Source organism: Pistacia vera, unplaced genomic scaffold (assembly GCF_008641045.1).
Source record: "Pistacia vera cultivar Batoury unplaced genomic scaffold, PisVer_v2 Contig111, whole genome shotgun sequence".
NCBI lineage: Eukaryota > Viridiplantae > Streptophyta > Magnoliopsida > Sapindales > Anacardiaceae > Pistacia > Pistacia vera.
In genome coordinates this window covers 1-24,202 of record NW_022195149.1, presented here as the reverse complement: position 1 = coordinate 24,202, position 24,202 = coordinate 1, and the positions used below count along the sequence as shown (strand labels likewise).

The 24,202-nt window shown below is 31.6% G+C and overlaps 2 protein-coding genes across 2 annotated transcripts; one reads left to right on the top strand and one right to left on the bottom strand.

The window, feature by feature from the left end:
• The first annotated feature begins 15,434 nt into the window (after positions 1-15,434).
• LOC116140727 lies at positions 15,435-16,741 on the top strand. The gene is made up of 3 exons (XM_031426316.1): positions 15,435-16,016; positions 16,100-16,175; positions 16,518-16,741. The coding sequence occupies exons 1-3, from the start codon at positions 15,645-15,647 to the stop codon at positions 16,739-16,741; spliced, it is 672 nt and encodes a 223-aa protein (XP_031282176.1). The 5' UTR covers positions 15,435-15,644.
• A 6,336-nt stretch (positions 16,742-23,077) lies between these two features.
• Positions 23,078-24,033, bottom strand: LOC116140803 (ethylene-responsive transcription factor WIN1-like). Its single transcript, XM_031426383.1, has 2 exons — positions 23,905-24,033; positions 23,078-23,777 (listed from the first exon to the last, which is right to left on the bottom strand). Exons 1-2 carry the CDS (start codon positions 23,982-23,984, stop codon positions 23,249-23,251), a joined length of 609 nt encoding a protein of 202 aa, XP_031282243.1. The 5' UTR covers positions 23,985-24,033; the 3' UTR covers positions 23,078-23,248.
• Positions 24,034-24,202: the final 169 nt, after the last annotated feature.

Sequence of the window (24,202 nt, the reverse complement as noted above, 5' to 3'; positions counted from 1 at the left end):
CTACTTTTACAGAGAAATTTCTTGTTTCAGAATTTACATGTTTTAGATAACAATTTTTTTTTTTTTTTACCGTTTGTTTTTCTTGTTAATATATTTCAGTTTCATATTTGGTCTGCTTTGTTGTGTAATCTTGGTAGAATGGAAAAGACAAAACAATCAACAAAGATGGTAGAATCACAAACTAAGAGGAAAGAAAATGCAAAGAATTTATCCGCAAGAACTAAACGGAAGAAAGTTGGTAGAGGTCTTGGTAGGCGCTGTGCAACATTCCAAGGAATAGTTGTGCATACTCACAATGACGATGTTTAGCGTGTCATAGAATTCGTGGTTTTCACTAACAGCGACCAAGAAGTCGAACAGCAATCACTTCAGTGGATGAAACAAGCTGAACCAAGTAATACAATTGAAAATTTGAAAGGAAAGGTTGACCATTTAATAAATCTAATCAAAAATTAGCAAACTAGATATAGAGATTTGTACTTCGAATCCCAAAAGAAAGTATAGAGATTCTGGTAGAATATGATTCACTTTTCTAGATGATTTCAAATGCTATATCTATTTAAGTTAATGATTTTAATGAGTTTGTTTTCACTCAAGTTCAAGTTGAAACCTTAATAGAAGAAAATCATCAGTTGGCATTGAAGTTACAAAATGCACTTGGAAAACTTGAAGCAGTATGACTTCTACAGACTTTTATAAACTCACAATATTTTTATAGCAAAATAATATGTCTTTTCCACAAACTATATTTTATATATGAAATTGGTGAAATGAATTTAACCACTTGAGAAGATCAGAAAAATTGTGTTTATTTTGTTTGTTTGCAGACAGAAAAGTACACTTGATTATGTCTGGAATTGATGAACAAACGGAAGAACATGGTCTTGCCAGCAAATTCAATAGAAGTTCAAGATACAGTCAATGTATCCTCTCAACTAGTGCATGAGCATCAACCTCGTCACATGGGTAGACCCCCATTGAGCAACAAAAAGAATATCCAAAAATGAAAACCCAATTCGTTTATGTATTTAATCTATTCAATATGAAAGGAATACTTTATGAAAAATTCTATATTGTTTCTTTTAGATTGCTTTTATAGTTTTTATGTGAACTTAAAAAACGTTCGGTTAGCTTTTTAACATGAATATTGCAATGTTATGTTGTTTCTATTGGATCGCTTTTATAGTTCTTTTCCTCTTTTGTGATGCCCCTAATATGTTTGTATAAAAATGGTTTAATTATATTTTCAGCATTATCCACTTGTACAATTAATACTACATTTATAGACATGTTTTTGACATTCGATGTCAGTATTTCATAGCGAATTGTGCATGATATTTAATATTACATAAATAATATTGAGATTAACTATTTAAACTTAAAATTTATATTGACCTTTCGTAATTTCTGTAACTTATAATAATTTTCAAGTTTGATATTGTCAACTAAAACTTTTCTCACAATATAGGATTCATATATTTCTTTAAAATTAGTAACCTCCAGTCCAGTTTTCAAAACAAACATCTGTTCACAGAGTCCATTCAAAAACTTTGTTTGTTTAATAATTGAGAACATGATAATCCAATTAATTTCAGGATTACTATATCAAACAACATAAAACTTTTCCTGTTATAAAATTAATGAAAATTTTACTAAAATTAAATGGAGAATAGTCCTATTACCGGACCAAACATAAACATATGTTATACTTATTTAAAACAATAACAAAAAATCTAATATTTTGAAAACTATAAACATATGTTAGACATGGGACCCGCGTGTTGCGCAAGTTTGTTTATTTAATATTTTTGAAATAGGTTGAAAACAAATTTATTTTAACAGAATAAAGTAATTAGATTAAAAGATGATAATTGTTAGATTATACAAGTTTTAGAGTAAATATAACTTCTATATATGTACAAAGTTGTGTTAACATAAAATTAATAATTGTACCTTTATAATTATTAATATAAATTAATATAATGATGATCAATTATTTGAACATACAATTTATATTGAGTTCATTTTCACGTTTGACATTAATTGGTAAATTTTTTTCTCATAGTATAGGATTCTTTCCAGCCAAGGTTTGAAAACAAACTAACTTCCATCTTTATACATTTTTCTTGAAAATTGTTAGATTTTTGGAATGCCTATGTAATCTTCTTATATAATTATTATTAGTACTCATCCAATTTGTGAAGATGGAAGAATTAAATCAAAACTAACGTGTTATGAGGGAGAACAATTTTCAATCCATTAATGAGTAACACCAAAATCAAAAAAAAATTGAATATATAGAATAATACTTTTATTATAAAAGAAACATGTACATTGCTTTTTTCATATTGTGAAGTGGGTTTAGACGACATAGACTTTATTTTCTATTTTTCTTATAGTTGTTCAGTTCCTCTAGTGCATATGCATACTCTCTTTTGTTTAGGTTATAATTAAATAATATCCATGGTAGATTCCATGATTTGTAACATCTAGTCAATGACTTCTCTGAATTTGTCTCTTGCGGTATGCAGATCATCCAGATTGCTCTCATCTTTTTTGAAAATCTCCCTCAATTTCAGCATTCCCTGAAAAATGTCTAAACCAATTGCAGAAATAATATACAATCAAATTTTATAAATATATGGAAATGGTAATATGAGTGTGTAAATATAATTATGAGATGAACTCTTGACATATAAAAAAAAAAAAAAAATTTAACGGTTTTTATATTCCCGCAAATATGTATCATCGTTTTGTTTGCGATTTTGTAATTTAGGATACAAAAAATGTGGAACATTTATACCTTCTGGTTGCCTCGGTAGAGAATTATTGTTGTTGAGGTCGTTGCTGGTATTCGTTGCAGATTCTTTTGGTTGTGCTGTTTTGTCAGCCATTTTCGAATTAAGTTTTGGAGAAGAAATGAACAATTAAAGTGTATAGTATTTGAAGAAAGTTAAATAGGCGATTGATGTCAAAGCAATATTTATAGGAGAACAGGATACGAAAAGGTGGAATATGAATAGACAACTGGTAATATATAAACGTGTCGATAAAAAAGGTGTTAATAATTATTTGGATAAGGTAATACAAAACGTTAGTAGACTATCTATACAATATTAAAGAAAACGGTAATAAATATTTTGTTAAGTGTGCAACATATTTGTTAGGTATTTAATAATAGTTTGGCAAGATGTTGAGTTATTATGATAAATAAACAATGTGATTTACTAATAATAAGATCTTATTGATACATTTTTAAAGGATGCACAATAAATATTTTGTCAAGTATCAAAGTCAGAGATGATATGATGATGTCATAATATATTTTTCAATTTTTTAATTATGGTTCAGTAATATGGTTATGAAACATGCATATAGTTCGACTTTGATCTTGTTTGATCAATAATGCTACAAAAGCTTTTTTAAATGTGTAATAGAAATGGTTATTCTAGTTTTTTTTTTTTGAAAAAATAAATATTTTCAAATATAAAAGTATATCAAACTATTAATGTTACACATTATATAATTTCATCATATTTCATATGCCAACCATTCAACTTGATTGTTCATAGACTCAAAGGTTCAATTTTGTTATTCCTGAGTGAATGGTGAGATAGTTTGTTTTTTTAAACGAAATAGTTTGTTCACTATTTTATATTAATTGTGGTTTAATGTTATATTTATTCATGTTGGCATTCATCAATAAAGATAAAGCACTTTCACAAAAGAAGTCACAATTACATTATATACTTAATCTATCAAATGTAACATGATCACTTTATCAAGACCTCAACTTTTTTCTTGGATTGCTTTTGTAACCCCTACTGCTGCTTTTAAAATTCTCATTGTCACTTTCTTTCTGCTCATTTCCTTGTCCCCTCTCTTTTAATTTGTCTAACATATTTGTACAAGAATTGTCTATCCTGTTTTCAGCATCATCAAGTTCAACTCTTGCCACCATTTTTCTAGACAAATCTTTGATTTTTGGTGTCAGTATTTTGTATTCACTCACGTCTGACATCGATGATTGTGATCCATGTTCTCCATATGTGCCTGTAGTTTTTTACAAAACATTGATATCACTTCAATATTATGAAAATTAACTAAAGATTATACTGACCTTTTGCAATTCTCCTAACTTGTATTCAATCTCAAGATTCTCATCAACCAGAAAAAGTTTTGTGATAGTATAAGATTCATATCCTTCCTTCAGATCCATAATTCTCAACTTGATTTTGAAAACAAACATCTGTCTAGACAGGTCACTCAAAACTTTTGGAATATTCTTCTGATCATTACCTTGTTTGTTCAACAGTTGAGAACATGATAACCCAACCAATCTCTGGGTTATAGTATCAAACAATATAAAAGTTGCTTCGGCAGTTCCATCTGACACTCTCATTTCCACCTTGTATTTGTTATAACATTAACAAAACATTGTTTCAAATAAATGTCTGAAATTGAATATACTTCCTATTGCATTGACAATACATAATTATAAACAGTAAAAAATAAACAATGATATACCTCATCTAAGGAGATTTTGATTCTTTGTTGCATTTCTCACAATATAAATAGGTATTAATATCAAGGATTTTCTTCTTGCAGTAGGTGTAGGAATTGTAACACCAACCATATCTATCATCAATTTTGATTATCTTGGCCTTAATTGTACACTCCATCACCTATACAATTGCAATTTCTGTTAACAAAACGTTTTAGTGAATATTGTACCTCATCAACATCATGCCACACAAGATTGGTAACATGTATGAGTGATGTTCTATTCTCAAACATTTCCTTCTCAATTGAAACTTGATTCAAAATCTTTTTTGTAATTGAATTACTGGCAGAATTCCCATTCTGAAATAACAAAGAGTAGATAAAATTTTAAATGTGATTATATCCATGAAATTACTTTAAAAAACGGTTTCTCAAACACATACTCTTTTTATAGAGAATGCACCTCCCCAATATCTAAATTTATATAAATTCTAGATGTCGAAGTTTTATTGAGATATAATCTTTCTGTATGGAAAAGAACATAAGTTAGTAATCGAAAATATATTAACTTCAAGTAATATATTTTTATTACCTTGAAAATCTTTAACATTTGTTGAAGTAACTATTATGACAATTGGGTTGGTACTTCCTGATTGCAAATCTTCACCCATTTCTTCGGAAAATTTTCCCCATAACTTAATGTCAACTGCTTCTCTAAAATTAATATTAGTGTAAATTATTTAAAGTGGAAGAAGATCGTAAAAACATTAACAAAGGAATTTACTCTGCCATCTGCAATCTGATGTCTCTTTTTTTAGTCTTTGTCGACTTGATCTCTTCAATTTCTCCTATTGCATTCAAAACTCCAATGACATCTGCATATAATTTTTCATATTTGATGTACAAATATCTTTCTCACGCATTTAAAACACAAATATTCAAATTAACTATACCTGATAATAACCTTGTATCATTTGTTCTATTATGAAGATCATGAAGACCAGCAAATTCAAATTTATATCTTGGAATAACAACTCTCGGTTCTTTTATTTCTTGTACAGTAGTAATCATAAGAAATTGTATATGGTATATACCATCAACAGGTCTGTAAGAAGGAGCAGATGGTATGACTTTTATATGTCTGATCAAATATATTGACCCTTCATGAAGTTGATTTTTAAACTTTGCAATCCTATTCTTTGGTATCGAGGCATGAATAACTTGATTCTAAAAAACCAGTGAAAATCACAAATTTAAGCAAACCTGTATAAATCGGAAATAAAAGTCTTAACATTATTTTCAGACTATATTTTATACCTTTCATCAATCAAAATCATGTCAAGGCTCATAAGTTCGTCACCCATTCTGAAATTCCTACATTCCCACAATCTAGATACTCGGACAGTGACTATCCAATCATCTCTTGATTAATCAATATCTTTAACAAGAGTATTAGACATAGTTATGACTTAACTGCAAAAAGAAATTCATTCTTAATACAATTTAGTAAAAGCAATAAAGATTCCCAACCGAGATTTTACAACTAAAGCAAATGTCGATGTATCACAATTATAAATAAATAAAATAATGTTTCAATTTTATATTCTAATTCATACTATAAATATTTCTTATCACAATTTAATAGTATGCCGAATTTTTTGTTCGGTACTGAAATTTTAAACTCCAAGAAGAACTTACTGATTTACAATTGTCACTACAATATTGTTCGTCAATTTCTTTATTACAATTCTATAATATTATTATACGCAAATTAATAGGTTTTATAGACGAATTCATAATCCAACATATATAGCATTACAATAGAAACATAAAAACAATTGAACATATCACATTACTTGTACCAAGAACTATATCCCAATTATGCCAACAATCTGTTTGTTGTTTGTTGTTCATTTTTTTTTTTTTTTTTTTGGGAACAATGATCTAATGATATACTTTCAAGTACCTTTACTTATTTCTCTTAATTGTGTATGACGTATATATAACAAACACATTAATTTCAAGAGTTATGTATAAAACCTCTCACATCCACATCAATACTCCTCACACTTCACATTAATTTCGCATTAAACATAATACATAGCAAATACAATGTATTGATCTCTTTTAGATAAATATCTATCCACCAAGCTGCATCAACTTCAATAATACTTAATAAACAGCATAACAATAATAACAAAATTAAATAACGACTAGGATTTTTTATTTTTGTAATTTTTTCATGTAGACAGCTGTAATTCTTATTTAAGTTGCATTCGATACAAACTTACACTATTATGTGACATAAACAGTACCATAAATTTTTTCAACAATTTAACAAAAACACTACATTAAGAACGACATTACATATCAGAATACCAAACATCATCATAATACCGAATACATCAATAAAAAAGGAAGTACATTAACCCATAATTAAACCAAAATTCTGATATCATGGCCATTAATAGTAATATCACATTGAAAGTATCACATAACAGTACAGTGCACCCATTGATTTTGGATAAAATTATTAATAGTCCAAATCCAACGCATCGAAAAGAAGTAATTGTAAAGCTACAAAACACGATATCAAGAGACTAATACCATTAACAACAACATTAAATATGAGAACACCACACATCATCGAAATACTGAACATATCAATGAAAAAGTAAGTATATTAACCCATCGAGTTGCATGATTAGTTTGGCACTTTGTTTATTACAATTTATCTGCATACCATGATTTAGAAACCACACCTTTGATATACTGAATAAATTACAGCATAGCAAAAGGTTTATTACAATGGAAATCATAACCTTTATCGTTTATAGATTGGTACTAAAATTTGCATCTGATAGAGAGATTGAATCGCTTCAATTTTTTTAATAATATTATTGTTCAACAGTTTTGCTGATATAAACTCAAAGAGAAATCAAGCCACTTTATTTTTTATTAGCATTATAGTTCAACATTTTTAAAAAACTGTCTAACAAAATGTATCGAATCTGTTGCCTAACCATTGTCTATAATTTGGATATAAAATGGTGATAGGGAAAATAATGACCGTGATATCATGATTTAAAAATACTTGGAAATTCGACATATCAAGGTATCGTCGAGGTCCACATTCCATTGCTGAGCCATAACCAATATGTAATTAATTGTATTTATAATTTGTTACAACTTTTCTAGGAACACTGCTAAACCATGAATTTGAATATATATCCATGATTTAAGGATGGCCGAAATTTGGATAGCTCGATATATCAGAAAGATAAACAATTCCATTTTTTCCTATGTTAGTCACTCCCAAGTTATTTTTTTATAGTCAGACCAAGTATTAGGCAGGTTGCCTGATACCAACTAAGAGAGATGTTAAGCCACTTAATTTTTTATTGATATTGTTGTTCGGCAACTTTAAAAAATGGCCTAGCAAATAGTATGGAATTCGTTGCCTAACCATTGTCCATAACCAGGGGCGGATTTAGAGTCAAACTTTTTTTTTAAATATTTATATGTAATTTTTTTTCTTTTTACGACAATTTCAACTAAAAACATATAATATGAATATTATATGCTATTACATTTTATTTTGGCCCACCCTAACAAGAATTTTTAGATCCGCTACTATCCATAACTATGATTGTTCAAGCTATCCAAATCTTTACATCATCAAACGAATGATATATCAAATCGAATTGGTTGTAGTCAATATACGATCCACAATTTATCCATAAGGTATCATTAAGGTCTATATTCCATTGCCGAACCATTATTGCAATATGATTGGTTGCGTTTATAATTTGTTATAACTTTTTATAGGAAACACTAGTAAACCATGAATTGGATCGGAATTTGAATACCTTGACACAATTCCATATGTCCCTATATTGTTCACATTCAGATAAATACTTGAATTTTTGTATTTTTATATTTTTTTTATGTGGGCAGGTGTAATTCTTATTTAAATTGCATTTGATACAAACTTTTATTATTATGTGACATAAACAGTTCCATTTATTTCATCAAGACTTCAACAAAAACACTACATTAAGAACAACATTAAACATTAGAATACCAAACATCATCATAATACTGAACACATCAATAAAAAAGGAAGTGCATTAACCCATAATTAAACCAGACTTCTGTCATCCTGACCATTAATAGTAATATCACATTGAAAGTATCATAGAACAGTACAATTATGGCACAACAAATAGTTTATTACAATGGAAATCATAACATTTATCATTTATAGACTAATACTGAAATTTTCAACCGAGAGGGACATTGACCACTTCAATTTTTTTTATTAATATTATAGTTCAACAGATTTGCTGATATAAACTCAAAGAGAAATTAAGCCACTTCATTTTGTATTGATATTATAGTTCGGCATCTTTAAAAAATTGTACTAACAAATTGCGATGATACACAACTGAATATGTGCCCCTTTTATTCCCCCTTATTTAGACCTTCCGAATACTAACACAACTAAACATGAATTCAATATGAAGAAAGTTTTCCAATGTCAATACAATGCACCTATATAATTATAGATAGCAATCCTAGACAAATGTCATTAAACCACAATTAGTAATAGCAATCCAATACACCTGTATACTTGTTATTAATGTACATCTTTGAAATGCCAATGCAGTACACCTGTATACTTGTTATTAATGCACATCTTTGGAATGCCAATGCAATGCACCTGTATTATTATTATTATTATTATTAAATATTAATATAGCTCCCAATTTTTTAACTAATTAATAATTATAGATGGAGCAATAAATACCAATCCAACGTGTCAAGATAGAGCAATTTGATTGGCTTGTCAATCAAATGTGTCAAAATGCAGCAATTCTAGAGCTTCCAAAATGTGTCACATGGTGAACAACCCGCATGGGTATTCAACTTTATAAATATAGGGCAAATACCGAGGATGTAATTAATTGCGTTTATAATTTTTTATAACTTTTCTATGAAAACTGCTAAACCATAAATTTGAATACTTATCCATGATCTAAGGAACGCCGAAATTTGGATAGCTTGATATATCAAAAAGATAAACAATTACATCTATTCCTATATTAGTCAATCCCAGCTTATTTTTTATAGTCAGGCCAAGTATTAGGCAGCTTGCCTGATACCAACTTAGAAAGATATTAAGCCACTTAATTTTTTACTGATATTGTAGTTCTGCATCTTTAAAAAATTGTCTAACAAATAGTGTGGAATCCGTTGCCTAACCATTGTTCATAATTATGATTCTTAAAAGTCTACTACGGTTGATAACTTCACCATCAAACCATCAATTTGGCTATAGAATGATAATAGAGTAGATACCAATCCACAATTTATCCACAAGGTATCATTGAGGTCTACAATCCATTGCCGAACCATTATTAGGATATGATTGATAGCATTTATAAATTGTTATAACTTTTCTAGAAACACTGCCAAACCATGGATTTGATAGGAATTTGGATACCTTGATACAATCCCATCTGTTCCTATATTGGTCACTTTAGGAATATTTCATCGGTGCAAGTCCAAAAGAAATGATAGTAAATATTTTGTTAAACCTACAACTTAGAAAACAGTATAAGAACGTCAAGATGGTTAGACCTTCTGGATGCCAATGCAATGCACACATACTGACAAAAGAGTAAAAAGTTGTCATCCATAATTGGGCGGCATGATTTGTTTGTTGTAATTCATTGCATAAGATGTCACGATCCAGAAAACACACCTTTGATATATTGCCTCAGTATTAATAAATACAAAGATGATTAGGACACAACAGTTGAATACATCAAAATCACTGTATATTGACTACAACCAACAAATCTTTACATCATCAAATGTCAAACCGCAAATGTTCATGCAGGCAAGATAACTTGCCCAATAACAACTATCACAATCCAGCAACACTGAACCTGGAAAAACCAAATCTCTAAATCACCATCACCATCATGCCGCGATACCAACCATGACACTTCGAAGGCACGAAACGTTGACGTCCACAATGACCAAACCCGATACAATAACATTCCATTCATAAATCACAAAATCGAACCTCAACTACTATCGAATTTTGCCACCCTCTGACAACAATGCACTAAGAATCACAATTCAAGGATAGTTGAGGACCGATTGTGTCACCTGAGAATAGAGTTAGCAAAAACAACACTCACACGCATCTTGTTAACATAAACCAATCCATAAATGTTCCATGTAGCTTAGTCCCAAAACAACAAATGCTTACATATGAGCAAGAACAAATGATGAAGAATTTTTACTTCCTTGCAAGTGCACGAATTGCTATCGCAGTATAGTGTGCAAAAGCAAGGGCGATCCCACAGAGATTTGTAAGTTATCAAGTAATCCTAATAAGCCTTAATTAAAACAAATAAATTCAATCAAATTAAAGAACTAGTGATTAAAACTAAGTGTAAAAAGAAACTAAAAATTAACCACTACTAACTGAGCCAAAATAACACCAATAAAAACTAATTTAAGAACCGATTAATCAACTACAACCTAGGTATCCAATTTCACCATAATAATCTGGTTTTAGGCCAACTATCAAACTATTGTTATCACAATCCAATTTCTAGGGTTCGCACTCACATAATTAAGGTATTACCGTAAGACATTCGGGATTAACCTAGTATCTTTAACACGAGACTAGCGAGGGCGTATAGTTTAGCCTAATGATTAAAAACCTATTAAACACAAGAGCACTTGAAATCATGAATAAAGGCGCATCTGTCAGGGCGTATGCACAAATACTAATTATTCAAGAAATCATGAACCAATTAGCATTCTGTCAAAGCGTATGCACAAATACTAATCATTCAAGAAATCATGAACCAATTAGCATTCTGTTAGAGCGTATGCACAAAATACTAATCATTCATTCACAAAAGCTATTCAAGATTAGCTAGGATGAGTCGTCTAACCTTATCTCACACAATCAATTAATTAACATTAAAGGTGATCAAGCAATAACATCAATTAAAGATTGAATAAAGGATAATGAATAAAACTAGAATTGCAATGGATTGATAAGACAAATAGAATTAATAAAGACATAAAACATTCTTATTAGGCTACATTGGATCCCTAGAAAAGTATTTGGTTAGACATGAGCATAAGGAAATCAAACCTTAAAATCTTGAAAACCATGAAGTACAAGAAGAAGAAGATGAAACCCTAGGTAAGATCTCCTTTCCTTGCCTCTTCCTAATTATATTTGCTATCATAAACCCTAGCCCCCTAAAATATTGCCAAGGACATTTATTTATAATATTAAAATCTTGAGGGTATTATGATAAAAAGTTATACTTCAATTAAAAATGCATAATAACAAATATGCACATCTCCAAGCACTAACGTAACTTTCGTCTCTATTTTTAATCATATTCCATGTAGAATTGGGCCATGATCAAACATAAAATTGTAACTATGTCTCTTAGCTTTAAAATGCTAGCAAAACCAGGTCAATTGGAGTTGTGTAGCTCAAGTTATGATCATTTTCATGCAGCATGTTCTGGCAAAAAAATTTCTAAACATAAATTTCCTGCATTGCACTGCTGCATGATTTTGTGGCGCCGCGGCATGAAGTTTTTGTCCATTTTACAACTTTTTTATGCTGCGGCATGGGAATAGTTCCATTGCGGCATGGGAATAGTTCTGTTGCAGTGAACAATCTTCAAAAATCCATAACTTCTTTGTTTGAGCTCCGATTCTCGAACCGTTTGTTCCTACATGGTTATGATTCTTTCATCTTCAATGCCTATGCTTGAAATCCTCATTTTTAGAACCTAAACACCTAAAAATTCACAAAACATACCTATGATTCTAGAAAACAAAAAAGATACATAAATTAAGTAAAATTAACCAATTAAACCTAATTCCCTCACAAAATACCCTTAAAATCACTAAGTATGAGTGCACTTCCAAGCACTCATCAACAAACAGATAGCATGGTCGAAAAAACAATTCGTAATCTTTAGACAAAGTACAAACCATGAACATTTAATGCTACTCAGCATCAACAATACGAGGAAAAACTAATTGCCCGTCACATGAACATACCAACAACAAATACTCATTGTTAGGCCAAAATTGTAAGCTGAAAAATAAAATCAGCAAACATCAGTGAGCATATAATTCACGCTAATCGATTGCAACCACAGACATACCAAACCAATGAACTTACCGAATTCTTAATAAACACAACTTGGTACGAAACATGCTGGACATTGTATAAACACGTCAACTTTTTTCCTTGCAACCTGAAAATGAAATCAACAAAATCAACAAATTCACATTTTATACCGATCGATCGGCAAAAGAGATGCACTGAATCAATGACTCTACCAAAAAAATAATAAACACCAATCCTCATTTCCTTGAAAACAAACATAACAAAATGTAATCGATCTTCATGTTAACATTGTTAAGGAACAATTATCCATTTGTATAAAAACTAGTACCTAAAAAACAGAGACAACAAAAGTTAATAATATTCATGTTAAAATTATCAAGGAACACACTTACCGTTCGGAAGGAATAACACAATCAATCATTCAAATAAATTGGTCGAACAAAAACAATCATTAAATCGAACAAAAAACGTTAAAATAGTTGGGAGACATACTTATAGTTTCGCATTAAAATACCTAGAAGATATACTTTCAGTTCAAAGGAACAAATTAAAATAACAACTCATCTGACAATATCAATCCGACGTCCTGCCTTTATTCCATGCCAATTCATGAATCTCCAACCCGTAATAAACAACAAAAACATACATAAATAAAAAACCGTCGATCAAGATGCACGTGAAGAACATACATATTATTTTTACAAACTAAAATAACATATAAACAATTAACAAAAGACCAAACATATTGTTGACGCCAACTAACAAATTGAGATAATACACAACTGAACATGAGCCCCTTTTATAACCCCTTATTTAGACCTTTCGAATACCAACGCAATTAAATACGATTTCAATACGAAGAAAGTTTTCCAATGTCAATACAATGCACCTATATAATTATAGATATCAATCCTAGACAAATGTCATTAAACCACAATTAGTAATAGCAATCCAATACACATGTATACTTGTTATTAATGCACATCTTTGGAATGTCAATGCAATGCACTTGTATACTTGTTATTAATGCACATCTTTGGAATGTCAATACAATGCACCTGTATTATTATTATTATTATTATTATTATTATTATTATTATTATTATTATTATTATTATTACATATCTCATTTTTTTAATTAATTAATAATTATAGATGCATCAATAAATACCAATCCAACGTGTCAAGATAGAGCAATTTGATTGGTTTGTCAATCTAATGTGTCAAAATTGAGCAATTCTAGAGCTTCCAAAATGTGCCACATGGTGAGATGTATCAATAAATACCAATCCAACGTGTCAAGATAGAATAATTTGATTGGATTGTTAATCTAATGTGTCAAAATTGAGCAATTCTAGAGCTTTCAAAATGTGTCACATGGCAAACAACCCGCATGACTATTCATGGCGAACAACCAGCATAGGTATTCATGAATCTTAGAGTTAAAAATATCTTATTAGACCACACATCCAACATGGCAAGAGAGAGCAACTCTATAGCGCCAAAATAAACCAATTTTAGAGCTAAAACAAAAAAAAAAAAAAAAGTGTCATACGTGTTAATCAAATATGTATGCTTTTACCTTTGGATTTAGAATACCAATTCAGCAATTAATATCTCTCTACAACATCACTAATAAAATTCAACCACATGGCACCACAAATCCTATGTGTCAAAATGGAACAATTCTATGAGTTCTAAAATATGTTATATGGCGAACAACCCATATGAGTATTTAGCTTTATATATATATATCAATGATAAAATATTCAATGTCATTTAGCTGAAGGTGTTAAAACTTTTGGGAATATTTATTTAGGACTTTTCGGAGAAGTTTAGTGGAGGGAGTATATTTAATTTTCTCCCTGATTATTAGCAACCTACCATGAATCCTTTAATCTCATTTATTTTGAATTACAGAAAATTAATATTACTTCTTTTTGTTTTACTCTTTTGAATCATTTTTCTGTTAATCTATTTGAATTTGTTTACTTATTGGGATAATTATTCTAAAAATAAATCCGTATCAAACAATATTTTTTTTATTGAAAATAAAAAGAGGGAGACTTGTTTTCCATTATCCTATTATATTAAACTCAAAACATTTTTCTAACTCTATTCAACTAAAAACAATTACCTTTCACTCCTCCCAATCTAAAAATTAATCCACCCAAAGCCACCACCGCCTGCCAACAACTGATAAAGGTCGTTTGCCCCAGTCTGGCTATTTTTTGCTAGATCCAACAGTTAATGACGGCTAAATTTTGGCCATCATTGACAATCATATTTTGGCTGTTAACGACAGCTAGATTATGGCCATAGATCTGGTCAAAAAAGGTCAGATCGGTGCACAATCAACTAGATTCAGCCGATCATGCGTTGTTCCGACAACTATTGGATGTTGTCCGACGGTAGTGGCTTGGGTGGGTTGTTGGTATTTTTTTTTTATTTGTTAAACTTTTATTGTGAAGGGTGTTTAGCTAAATTAACAAATGTAAAAGGTTAAAAAATAATTTAAATATTTTCAGAAAATATTTTTACCAAATATTTTTACCAAATAATTTTTCAATATTTATGAAATTATGATATAATTTTCATATATTATATTAAACATATTCTCAAAATCTACTCCTATTCTATTTAATTCAACTCAAAGTAGTTTTTGATAATATCATTTTTCAAATAATCGACTAAACATGCTCAAAATTCATAAAAAATTCTAAAGAGTAAAGACCACAGGAAGAATGTCCTATCCTTCGACTTGTTCACAAAAGATTTTTGTTTCCCTCCAATCCAATTACACAACCTCAATTACCATTTCCCCATCAATCCAATTTCTCCTATCCCCTTCCAGATATATAAACCAACCCAAAATTCAACCAAATCAAAATATCCATTTCTCTTCAATCTTCACTAATCTTAACCCTAATTCTCAATTCTTTCTCTTCTCATGGAACTTTATTCTTCTTCTTCGTCTTATTTATGCAATAGATATATTTCACCTCCCATTCGGTCAACACCTCATCCTCTCTCAATTCCATCCACCACTGTCTCACTCTCCCTCCACAAGAATCCTAATTTCGCCTCTTGCTTTCGCTTGATTCGCCGGAGAAACTCATCTTCCTTTCGTGTTTCTAGCTCCGATACCTTGGTGGCCGGCTCGCACGAAGTTGTCAGCAAGAAAGACGAGGTGTCTGGTGACTTGAAATCTTGGATGCACAAGAATGGATTGCCTCCTTGTAAAGTTGTTCTTAAAGAAAAGCCTTCGCATGATGACAAACACAGGCCTATACATTATGTTGCCGCCAGCGAAGATCTTCAGGTCTGATTCTGTTGATTTTTGATTTTTATAGGTTTCGGTTATTTGAGTTCCAGTTCTGTGATTCTTTTTTTTTCTTGAAGTAGGCCGGTGACGTGGCGTTCTCCGTGCCCAATTCGTTGGTTGTGACGCTTGAGAGAGTGTTGGGGAATGAGACCATTGGTAAGGTTTGTTGTTTATGTTAATATTGGCCCAATAGTACAACATATATATATATATGCTAGTTGTCATTAAATGATTTCTTGGTGTTAAATGCAATGCATTTGCTTTAGATGAACTGAAAAATTGTAGTGAGAGAAGGACACAGTTTACTGATTAGTTGGGAGAATGCAAGTTCAGATTTTGTATATTACAGTAATATTGGGCGTACCAATGTTAGAACTAATTTGCCAGACATGGCTGTAAAGCTAGTATGATGACAATCTTCATAAGCTTCAAATTGATAGGAATAGTAAGACTTGATTCAAGAGTGTAATTTCTTTTGTCGGCTTGGTTTTCATGCAGCGGAGCTATTGACTACTAATAAGTTATCGGAGCTGGCATGCTTAGCTTTGTATCTAATGTATGAGAAGAAGCAAGGGAAAAAGTCATTCTGGTATCCATATATCAGAGAGCTTGATCGACAACGAGGGAGAGGCCAATTAGCTGTGGAATCCCCACTTTTATGGTCAGAAGCTGAATTGGCTTACCTGACAGGTAGCCGCNTTTTTTTTTTCATATTTGGGTGAAGGACGGGCGTCCATTATTTGTGGACGCCCGTCCAAAAATGGACGGCCGTCCATAATGGATGGACGGCCGTCCCTAAGCTTTTACAAATTTTTTTATTTTATTTTAATAGGGACGGGCGTCCATATTATATGGACGGCCGTCCCTTGCATATGGACGCCCGTCCATATAACATGGACGGCCGTCCATAATGGATGGACGGCCGTCCCAAAGCTTTTACAAATTTTTTTATTTTATTTTAATAGGGACGGCCCCTCGCATATGGATGCCTGTCCATATAACATGGATGGGCATCCATGTGAGTGAACGGCCGTCCAAATTTGATGGATAGCCGTTCACTAGGAAAAAATTATAAAGAAATGGAGAAACGCGTTACACATCGGCCGGTACAGAAATTCGGTGCTAATATTTCGGTGTCCGTAGTGTTATTGTTTTTTTTTAAGGGAGGCCTCCGCGGCTCCGTCATTATTTGCTAAACAACTAATAAAAACTTTAAAAAATCACCAAACCTTAAGCAAAGAAAATAATACAATATCAAGAACTTGAGAGAAAAGAATGTAATAACACAATACTTTCCTACTTAAATAAATTCATGAGAAGCAAAATTTTGAGTAAATGTGTTAAGTAAACCTTGAGCAAAACCTTCATTTAATTTTTAACTTTTTTTTTTTAAATTTTTGGCTTTCAAAATTATAATATAAATTTTCATGACTTTAACCAGACCTAACTTAAGCTAAAGTCAACCAAAACTTAAATTAAGTTAACATTACGTTGACTTTTAATATGAAATAATAAAAAAAAGGGAATTTTTTTGATATAAACATAAATAGTAACTCAAATTTCTTTATTTATTTTGAGTAGCAGAATGGTGACATTTGAAATGTAGGAAAGTAGTGGGTAAAGGGTGAAGAATAACGTCTTTTAAAATATAATTAAGGTTTTAATTTGGGAAAACAAGTTCATCCTTAAATACAAAACACAAAATAAACTCACAAGATCTATGTCTTTTCCCCTCAAATTAGAATAAAAAACCTTAAAAAAAAAAAAAAAAGCATTATTCAACCCTAAAATAAACTAAATTGAAATGAGTAATACACATATAAAATAGATAAAATAGAAAACAAAGCTAATTGTGACATTTTGAGTAGTAAAAGTTTCAATAATTTTGGTCTTTAAAAGTTTTAAGATTGAATAGCATGAGGAAGAGAATGAGAGAGTAAATAATTTTGGGGATAAAATTATAAAAAGCAGGTGGAGCCGGAAGAAGAGTAGAAAGAATTTTAAACTTTTAATATGATGTGAGCTTGAAATATATATATTAATAACAAGTTTTTTATGGGCTTAGATATATGTATAATAATTCTCATTTTTTTAAAATCCGAGAGTGGACATGGGTATATATATTAATAGCAATTTTTGTAAGTCTATATATTAATAATGCCTACCCTCAAAGGGGTTGGATCCGCCCCTAATTAAACCACACATCCAACGTGGCAAAAGAGAGCAATTCTAGAGCTCCAAAATAAACCAATTTTAGAGCTAAAAGGAAAAAAGAAAAGAAAAGAAAAAAGTATCATACGTGTCACTCAAGTAGGTATGCTTTTACTTTCGGATTTGGAATACCAATTTAGCAATTAATATTTCTCTACAACACCACTAATAAAATTCAACCACATAATAACCACAAATCCTATGTGTCAAAATAGAGCAATTCTATGAGTTTTAAAATGTGCCACATAACGAACAATCTGCATGGGTATTCAGCTATATATATATATATATATATATATTAGTTTGGAAATTTTTAAGTTCACTAAAAATTAACAATGGGTCTGAAAGGATATTCAGGATAAGATGTTTCAAGAGAAGAAAGTTGAGAGTTGAAACCATTGGATCCAATTATCCGGACAAGTGTGGTTAATTTTATAATTTTTTTTTAAATCAGTGTTTCTAATTCTTAAGGAGGGTGGGCAAGTGAATTAAAAAAAAAAAAACATTGGCATAATCCTGTTTGGGGGTGCCTTTCTTTCCATGTGAGTTTACTTAATTAATTGTATTTTCAAAATTATTAAATTTTTGTTTTCATCATAACATAATTTAATTGATTCCCATACCATAAGCTTCCACCTTGTTTCTTCGCTTAATTGCTTCATTCACCCTCGAACACCTCAAAAATTATAACCTTACAAATAATAATATAATGATCACACTACAATCCCACATCCTAATTTGGGACGCCCCGGTGTCTTAAATTATTATTAATTATAATAAAAAAATGTAAAATATAATAATACACAGGTATACAACCATAAAACTTCTGTCCACACATAAATAACTCTGAAAACTTTAAAATATCTGCCACACATAGACTAGGCATTCGGGATCGGGCCTAAAAGCCCAGTTAGAAAACACCGGTCCTAGGATCGGACCTAGACCAGGCCTAAGGAGGAGGCCCGGGCCCTCTATTAGGCCCTCTTCCAAGCCGGGCCTGGGATCGGTCCCAGGCCTGGGCCCAAAAAAATTGTATTTTTTTCAATATAGTCCCCCTGCCAAATTACTAAAAACGCCCTATTAATTTGAAAATAATATAATTAAGAGGGCTAAAATAACATTTTACAAAATTTATAAAAAAAAAATCTTCTAGATCTAAAAAATTTATAAATTTAACCCCTAAAAAATACTAAAAACCCCCCATAAAAATTTCATTTTGTTCTCAAATGTAAAAAAATTGAGGGGGGAAAAATAATTATCCAAGCCCCATTGGACTGGTCCTAGGATCGGTCTTGAGCCCATAGGACCAATCCCTATCAGGCCTAAGGTCTGGTCTGGTCTTAATTTTTCTCATGGGCCTGGAGCCGGTCCCAACCCATGAGTGACTGATCCCATTTGAGACCAGTCCCAAACGGGCCCAGGCCCTGGGCCTGCTTGGAACGTGGTCCCTGTCCACCGGCAACACATACGATGTCACCATTTCTTAAGTTTGTGGCAACGTCAAGATATTTGCACCACAGTCCAGTCCATTTAATAGGATTGCCATTCTTGACATATTTTAAATTCATATTCTACTGCCCAGCCCATCAGATCTTTAACGACCCAACAAAGAGCGAGCCCGATCTCCGAAAGTTGGGCTGGGACAGTGGCTACTAGGATCGCTTTTTATGGGTCCAGTTTGGATGACTGGACATGCATTTCATCAGTATGATCCAAGGATAAGTGATGTTAAAGGTGACTACTGTACAGCTATTAATTTATTTTATGTAATGCCCCTGCCCCTAAGGGACATAACATTTGGGTTTTAGATGTAATAGGTTATGACAACCTGTGGTCCTCTAACTCCAATCAAATCATCAAACTGGCCTAAAATAATAACAACGACATATATATAAATTTAATATAAATGCCTAAATTACCACAACGTGGTCCAAAATCTAAAAAATTTATAGCTGAAATTTGTGCCTATGTGGACATTACACTGCTTTGCTTTGGACCATGCCTCCCCACTAGTAAATACAATGTCCTAATTCTGGAGAATATTTAATTTCTTTAAATATTCAAATATTATTCACCTGCTGGCAAATAATCAACCACACGTACGCTTGTTCGTACAAAATCTCTTCGAGAAGAAAATTATCAAGGAGAATTAAGTTTGAGTTACATTAAAATATTTATACATTATAACGGAACCATTAATTTGTTACAGATAATGTATTAATAATCCAAAAAAAAAAAAAAAAAATCTTAGTTGTATTAATTAGAGAAAAAAAGATTAGATATGTTTGGTAAGACAGCGGTATAAGATGTTGACATGGGTGGATCCAAATGGCTAAATTTATGATTAACCAACTACTGTTCTGACTAAAATCTCTCATATTGATCCCAAAGTCTTCTCCAATTCTAATGCATGCTGAAATTAATGCATTAAGTAATTAAACCCCATTATTACCAATAACTATTAATTAATCGGATAATTAATTAATTAATTATAAAGGTAAAGGAACTATTCATATTCATGCATGCTAGCTAGATATTTGCTAATCCCATAACCTCAACTAACATGTGGCGCTCTTCCTTTCTCTATTTATTGCTACAGTAAGGCAGTTGGAGGCTTGAAGCTTCAACCCTATCTAACAATTTATCATCCAATCACTAAATTTCAATTTTAAGAATTTCACGTACTAAATTTGAAGTGGGTTCCTCAAGATTAAAATTAGGGTTAAGGCCATTTATATTTGTATTATGAGGAAGGTGTCTATCTTAAAGTGTGACATAATGATCTCAAAAGTATATTATATGAAGAATAATGAGCCACGTTATCTCCTTTGTCTTTGGTATTTTAACCCTACAAGACAAAATACTGGCTGAGAATAAATTATTGTAATTAATGCTCATCGTATGCATAATATGGACTCATTTACAAAATGATAAAGCTATTTGTACGAACTTTTTACACAAAAAGAGTTTGTACAAACAGTAATACTACGTTTACCGAGTAAATTATCGATTTTCACATACCGATGTACTTGCCCAATTATCAAAATCTCAAATTTTAACTGCATCGGTATATGAAATCGGTAATTTACTCGGTAAACGTAGTATTACTGTTGTACAAAATAATATTACATTGAGTGTCATGTGACATGAAAGTCAACATAACATTAATGTGATATTAAGTTATGTGAGTCTTAATGTCATATAGTATGCTTTGTGATATATCACGCCAGTTTGTACAAATAACATTATCCGATAAAAAATTGTCTTAAAGCCTCATGACAACATACAAAAACTTATAATGTTTTAAAATAATAAACTATGATATAATAGTTGTTGGAGTTGTTGACTACTTCGCATTAATAGGTTATGCAAGCGCATTCAGGAGTGTTGCTGTCTGATCAGCGGGCGGGGGTAATGGGGCAGCGCCCCCAGGTTCGTAGGCAGTTTGTGTCTTTTTCATGTATAACCACTATAGGATTTCCTTAAGTCATTAATTCTTTATTGAGTTTAAACTTAGGAATATAAATCCTTGTAAAACCAGGTTTTGACACTTTAAACCTAGTATATAAACAAATTTTTCTCTTGTTCTGAGTGTGATAACAATTATAGGGCAATTCATTCATTGTAAACGAGAGAGGTGAGGAAATATTGCAATAATATTGACTCAACTAGACGTAACTCATATTAGGTGAATCAAGATAAATCGCGTATGTTATTTTCTTTTTATTTATTGTCTATAATTTATTTTATTGTTATATTGGTTTCGTTGTTGCTTCCATTTCGTTCAATAGTTAGGTTGATAATAAAAAGGCAGTGGTTAAGTATATGGGACTTTAGCGTCCATTGAATTAATTAATAATAATACAATGTGCGTAGTCAAGACTGTGATGTTAAATTAAAACTGAGAGATGGACGATACATGTTTTAGTCGGTATAATTTTCAAATTACGGTATCTACCTGAGAATGATTGACAAGACTATTACAAAGTTTTCCCATCGGCCATCACAAACCCTATATACCATTAATCAATTCTTTCACATTATCAGTCTTTCTATTGAAGAAGACAGGACTGCCCGCCTCAAACAAGAACCACTACCAATTAATTGCCTGCCTCTCTTGTCTACATAATTTTCTTACTTCCATCTACCTCTAGCTAACTCTTTCCATAATACATAACATAGTTAATATAATAATTGCATGCCCCTAATTAACTTCTTTCCATTAAACTTAATAAGAATATTGGATTAACTCACAAATAAAGTATCATTATGCATCAAGATTAACTTAAAAATGTTGACTTATGAGGAGTTAAAAAGCAAACTCTCACAAACTCTATTAACTTATTTCTATGAACGTTAATTGATTTATAATACCTTCCAGTTAAGGTGTATAAAAAGAGAATAATTGACTCTCATATACAAATTTGATCTAATAGTACGCACGGGCTGGGAATACTGGAATTGCAAAGTTTTATTAAAAAAAAAAAAAAAAAAAAAAAACCTGGAACCAGAACTTCACAAATCATCTTCTTCCACGATCTGCTGATAGCCACGAAAGAAACATAGAAGAAACGAAAATGTCCATTGTGAATGCGCTAACTAATACTAATTGGAGATCCATTAAAATTACTAAAAAGCAACCCTTGAGTGGATCAATTAGCTAGCTAATTTGTAACTCAGAATAATTGAATACTCACGAAGCACCCAAAGAAATTAAAACTGTATAATACAAACAACTCGCGTATTTATTTATGCATAGAAACAGTTATCCACAATTTCCATTATTTTTGTGTCACACCGCCAATATTATGTTATCTAACCCTATGTTCCATACTTGCGTACTGATATTCTTATTTCTATATATAATATTTATCCCAACACATATACCCCCAAATCATTTTCTTTCGCTCACTGTATACATACCGTATACTTAAATACTAAATACAAACGTATTAAAATATAGAAAGTCACATGCAGCCCTATACAGTACTTTATTTTCTCATCACACCATGAAAGTACTAGATATAAATTCCACCGTCCTCCACCCCAAATGAAGGGCTAGGACAATTCCGATTAAGAAGCTCCTCTATCATTTGCAGTGCGATTCTTTCCTCTTCATCCATCTCTGCCTTGAGTTCGGGCCCTGTTATCTCTTCGGACTGAGCGCCCAAAGGCAATACGTTTCCTGAAACATCATCTGCATTATTCTTCCCAAGCTGGACAGTCATGACCCAATTCGAGTCAGAGCGTTGACCTGCCCTCTTTTGCCATACTCCAATGTGAGAGTTCTCTGTGTCAAGCCTCAAACAAGTCATAGAAGGTGATGGTGCCTTGCTACATTTCCGAAGCTTGGCGTGCAGAAGTTCTGATAAATCATTTGGAGGTGCCGAGGTCGAACTTTGACTAGGTTTAGGGTCTCCGGTTGGAGTTTGTGTTACTGGGAAATTCGTTTTCGCATTTCGTCCACTCATTAAGATTGCAGCTTGATCGTAGGCTCTAGCAGCTTCTTCGGCTGTTTCGAATGTGCCCAGCCACACCCTTCTTTTCCTGTAAAATACGAGTGCAACAACAAACAAAAACTAAAAAAATTGAACTAAAAGGATAACATGCTTTGAACGAACAAGAATAATTTATAAGTTTATAGAGCAATGTAGATGCAGTTGATGGAGCTTACAATAGTGGGTGGCGAATCTCAGAAACCCAGGAACCCCAGTGACGCTGCCTGACACCTCTAAACTTCTTTGATTGCACCATTTTGAAGAGAGAGAGAGAGAGAAAACAAAGTACGAATACAAGAGGGCTCAGAAAGATACGCAGATGATGAATGAAGTACAGAATGGCTCAGAGATGATGAAGATATAGAGAGATGATGTGTGAAGGAGTTAATTGAAGGGGTTCTGTCGGCGAAGTAAGTCGTACATAGTGAGCCTTGTAATAAACGAAATCACCTACACCTTCCTTAAAAACACCCA